Raw genomic sequence first — 5,275 nt, 5'->3', positions numbered from 1 at the left:
TGTTATATGGAAAACCGTACGATATTCCCACTGGTGTATGTGGTAGTCGCAGCAGCGAAAGAAGCGACTTGATTCTAGCTATGTCTCGACAATTGTGTCTTTTTTTATTTCTCTACTGCGATAACTTTCTCTCGTAGGGCTATAGCTGTATTATTGGAGTTTTACCCTAGTGATACGAAAAACACTAGTGCAAAACATATTCCACGACCACGGCATACCGCGAATATCGCGTTTTTCACCGAGATTTACACCACTCCACGTAAAACGGGTCGTGAAACTCCTATTATTACAGGGCCGTGGGAATCACAAAAGGAGACAGTTCGGTGGGCCCATTTATAGATTATGAATTAGAAGTATTAACCGGAGCCACTCGATCACGTAACTGCTCCCTGGAGTTTCACCCTAGTGATATGAAAAACACTAGTGGAAAGCATATTTCACAATTCACTTGACGGAGAACAAATGTGTTATCGGTCGCGGAAACATATACGTCTTAAATTTACGTGGAGTATTACGCAACTTCACGTTAAACGGGCCGTGAAACTCCGTTATATATTATTACATTCCATCCTTCATTTCGAATTGCATGTGAGGTACGAGTGTTCGTTGGGAACCTACAATGCTGGTCCGCCCGAATATTGGAAAAATAGACGAGACGCTATGCGGTACTCAGCAAGGGATGTACCGCAGGAGGTATCAGAGCTACTCCACTATGAAAATTCTGTGAGTGTTGATGCGGTCCTCTATGGAGTGTAAAATCTGCTAGGTAGTGTCCGTTGAAGAGAAAGAGAATGCAGGTGAGAGTGAAAATTGTTGAGTGTTTCTCACGTGATTAAAATCGTGTCTGTTGATGTAGAAATATCAGCGGATGACCTCGCATTACAATTGGCGACTTGCATGCCTTGTCCGAATGTTTCCAACAGCTATAGGAAAGATATGCGGGGAGCTATGAGTGTAGCAAATTAGTATATTTTGGGGTCTTGGAACTTGGCCTGGATTTCAGCTTGGTGACTGTGAACGATGGAAATGCCAAGATGATGACCTTGGCATTTCTCGTGCGCTTCCAGGAGTTCCCAACTGTGAAGTGGCGTGTGAAAATTTCCGACAAAGCACGGCGATGACTGGGTGCGTTGGGCTCGCGAGGTGAAGTGAAGAGCATCGTTCAGGTCCGTGGAGAATCCTAAAGTGGAGGAAATTTATTGTCCAGTTTCTTGTAAGTGGCAGGAAATACCTCGTCTATTTGAGATGCATCTATTTTATCTATATTAATGATATACCGTAAATTGGTAAAATTACGATAATGATATGATTCTTCTTCTGGAGCGACACCCCTTGGATCAGGCGTAGTTGCTAGTATTAGGGTGAATCAGAAGAACCTTTCGCTTTAGTGACGGTGAAGGAGATGATCTTCCCTCAGTGTATGCGTGATGACTGTGTACCTCACGCTTCCTTTGGCCATATCTTGCGTAGGTGTTTTAGCCCCGCACGAATGATATGATAAGTATACAGTTAGCCATATTGATAGACAATACCATAATCGATTATTACATATAATTATAATATGATGTGAGTAATATGAACTTGGCAGAGGTTCCCATAGGTGGTTATAGTAATGCCTTCGATTTTATTTATTATATACCGTAAATTGGTGTAATTATTAAGCAGTTAGCCACATAGATACATAATACCATAATGATTCAATACATTATTAATGGATATACAACTATAACATAATACGAATTCGGCAAAGGTTCTCTTAGGTGGTTATTGCGCCAAGGGTCCGTCAGAACCCACATGCCTGGAATCAATTCGTGGATCGGCGTTCTCGTCGAAGTTGGATCGGGGACTATCCCTTTGTTCGACTTTGTTGTTAATTCTGGTGAACATGTAGAATGATTCATGATGATGATTTCTGTGTTAATGGTGGTGATGTGTTGAAGTCTCGGCAATGTGTGAAGTTATCCAACAGAAAAATTATCTGTGATTTGCATCGCTCCGCCTTCTTCGGGAAGCTGATATGCACACAGCGGGTGAGTTGCAAAATCATTACCTGCAGTGTAGGAAAATATGCACATGGCCAACTAATTGTGCTGGAAATGGTGAGGAAATTTTGGCAAAAATGTCGACGGTTTTTGTCCAGACCTTCTACCCGAATTCTCATGTTAAGCTTTATAATTAGTAAGGAAATTCCTCAGCTCAGTTGAGGAAACCAAAACATATACTCCCACACTGATCGCTTGGGTTTACATTGCAGAAATCCGATACCACTAAATAGTTGAATCTCGGGAGAATGGTTCATTGAAGCATCATATTAAAAGCTTGCTTATAGCGGATAGGATATTGCAAGGCTTGTGTGTTCACTTTGTGTATTGAATAATTTCATCTACCTCTTGTAGTTACCACAGTGATCATTGGTTAGTGATACATTGACAGTGTTTGCTGCAGCTTTGAGGAAATAGGCAGAAATGGAGTCGAGCTCTTATTAGAGAGTTGATGCATGCAGTGATGATCTCACGATGTATTCTGAGACGAAAACAGTGACCTGTGTTCGTGAAGCCTCTGGGAAAGGTTTTCCTCAATAATAAGGACGTTTGTTCACTCGTACTATAATAAAATGCCGAATAATAGGTCGGCGAGAAATATTTCTCCAGGCAACAAAGTTTCCACTTCCGTGTTGAACATAGAATGCATGAGAATTACTATGATAATCGACGTACTAGACACTTTTTATAATAAAAATCGAACAATGCGGCGTTCCACTTACTGTCCGAATAATCTAGTTCAGTCAATTCTCTCTTAGTTTAACTCCAAATTCTCGAGTACTTTGAATGAATGCTTTACAGTGTCCCTGTTCTTGACAATAGACGGATAGAAATTACCCAAGACACACCGACATCTCCCAATTGACACCACTCAAAACGCAATGAAAAGAGTCTCCGAGATGACCTCCAGCCACCAAAGTCGTCGTTAGTAAGCAATGGGAAGTGCTCTGGCGACAATGGTACAAGCATTTAAGCGGTAAGGACGCAAACACCACCAACGGCCTGAATCTTCTCCTCGGCCTTCTTAGAGAAGTAACGAGCCTTGACGATAACGGGCTGCTTGGGGAGGTTACCCTTGCCGAGGACCTTGAAGTAGCCGGCCTTGGTACAGTCGATTACCGGAGCCTTGTCCTTCTTGTCGGCGTATTGGAGACGAGTCTGCTCAGAAACGAGGGACCACAACTTCTCAACGTTCACTTCAGGGCGGTAGAACCTAGAAATGAAAATATAGGAAAACATGTGCACTTTTAGATAGTAGTATTACTTGTTCTTCTGAAGATGGAAGTAACGCATACCAACCTTACCGAAGTAACCAGGATGGTACTTATCGAAGTTGATACGATGGTGATGCTGACCACCGGCATTACCGTGTCCACCAGGATGCTTACGGTGCTTGCCGATACGGCCGTGACCGTGGGACACGTTTCCTCTATGCTTACGGGTCTTCTTAAGGCAGGCAGTCATCTTCTGTCGAGATGCACTTGTCCTTGGAGTTCTCAGGACAAATCGATTAGGCTATACTAAAAACCATTGAGGAATTACAAGATTTGGTCAAGATTGCAAGTCTTCCCTTTCTGACTAGCAAATATGCTGTAAAGTGTCTTGTATGTTTCGAACAGTGTATTGTCTTGACACTGCTGTAGACTGAGTGAAATCGGGGGGAAAAAGATGATCATTTCTCATTTGCGAGTAAGCGCGACACAACGTAAGTGGACAAACGGCGTAGGTAGAGGAAAAACGGAAGACACTGTGAAGGTTCGTTGGACACTCTGGAACCCCTCATGGTGTTGCGTCTTTCATTTCATTAACGTGCAGGTAATGATGGTATCTTTTCTGACCTCGTTTGTATCTAACACGTCCAACCACAAGATACTCCATCGGAGACTTATGTTGGCCATGATGCTTTCAATTCCACATATCTGCTTTTTATGGCATGCTTGAGCTTCGTAAGAGAGTCTTTCAAATGACCAGCAGCCCTTTGGGGTGGTCAGTAGACTACTCTGTGAACCAAACAGTTATACAAACCGATTTTTTTTCGAATTTTGACAGAACCAGGACTAGGACTAGAAACCAGTTGTAAATCGATTCACACTGTCATCAAAAGAAAGCTTATATCAGTTACTGTGAGATTCGCAGTCCATTCAGGATCGTGAAATCTGATTTTACAGATAAACCTGCGTGCTAGACTAAGTTCATACAGCACCACATGTCTCAACGACAGCCTAGGAGGAATGTGAGGTTTGTGGTGTTAATCTGAACTCAAAATGCAGTGCACCAAGTTCGTTGGCTTGCTCGCGACGGTTTTATCGCGTTGCATGTTAGTAGGGAATCGTCGTTAATAATGTGGGTGTAAGGTCGAAGCATGAATGCATCACAAGGCTGTGATCCTTTCGCGAGAGCACATCCTAGTGTTTCGCGATCTTGTTATACATAGGTAGAGACGGCCAGTCTAGGAGCTTCTGGACGCCTCGAGTGGCCTTACATATACGGCTGAGGAGACCAACATGGGGAAATGGACTTGCGTCATCAGCTCCATTGGTGAGAAGTCTCTGTCCCTTTTTTGTGATAGTATAGTTGGGGATATCAGATGATTCGGAGATATTAGTGTCTATTGTTGAGCCATAAGAGGACTCTTTCGGTCGTGTTACGGTGGTGGTGAAAGGTGATGATTCGATGCTTTACCGGTATATCAGCTCGAATATTATTCGTTGTGAGGGGAACTGGGATAAATTTGAACAGTGCTGCAAAATATGTATTCGCTTTCTTCAGCTGAGCTCAATAGTTTCCTCACTTACCACAGGACCTCGTATACTAATCGGCAGACATTCCAAATGTGGACAGAAACTAACAGAAATTCTTCAAAGAGTTTAGATATTGTCACCAACACTTGTGGTTGGTGATGTGCCATTTTATCACACTGAATTTGAATACCACACTTCTGCTCCTTTCCATTCGTTGTGTCACTTCAGTCGTAGCCTGAGTTATCACTGTTGTTCGTAGCTGATATGAGTGTATGTGAATTGAGGCGAGGGAATATATATCTGCGGTCAACTTCGAATATGATGCAGATGTTCCACGGTAGATCGTATCTCTTCGCTATTCAGTCTGTCTGTGCTCAAAGCTCTCACATACACATACTTTCTCCTTAAAGTAAGATGGGCGCATGAGGAGACTCATTCTGCCTGTCGGGCCATTCAGTTGTCACTAAATATCCTCTCATTTGCTGACGTGTT

The 5,275-nt window shown here is 42.8% G+C and overlaps 2 protein-coding genes across 2 annotated transcripts in view; both read right to left on the bottom strand.

Moving 5' to 3' along the window:
• Pmar_PMAR024345 (hypothetical protein) overlaps positions 1-588 on the bottom strand; it is a gene marked incomplete at both ends in the record, with an annotated part of 2,081 nt that extends 1,493 nt beyond the window's left edge. Inside the window, one exon of the mRNA XM_002769262.1 lies at positions 563-588. Within this exon, the coding sequence (XP_002769308.1) occupies positions 563-588 (26 nt within the window). The remainder of the gene's footprint in view (positions 1-562) is intronic.
• Positions 589-3,011: 2,423 nt separating this feature from the next.
• On the bottom strand, positions 3,012-3,506 carry Pmar_PMAR024344 (60S ribosomal protein L27a, putative; the record flags this gene model as incomplete). Its single annotated transcript, XM_002769261.1, has 2 exons — positions 3,012-3,255; positions 3,307-3,506. 2 exons carry the CDS (start codon positions 3,504-3,506, stop codon positions 3,012-3,014), a joined length of 444 nt encoding a protein of 147 aa, XP_002769307.1.
• Positions 3,507-5,275: the final 1,769 nt, after the last annotated feature.

The sequence above is a fragment of the Perkinsus marinus genome (genome assembly GCF_000006405.1).
Source record: "Perkinsus marinus ATCC 50983 genomic scaffold scf_1104296966216, whole genome shotgun sequence".
Classification (NCBI taxonomy): domain Eukaryota; phylum Perkinsozoa; order Perkinsida; family Perkinsidae; genus Perkinsus; species Perkinsus marinus.
The sequence above is the reverse complement of the archived record's forward strand: the minus strand, read 5'-3'. Positions and strand labels throughout refer to the sequence as shown.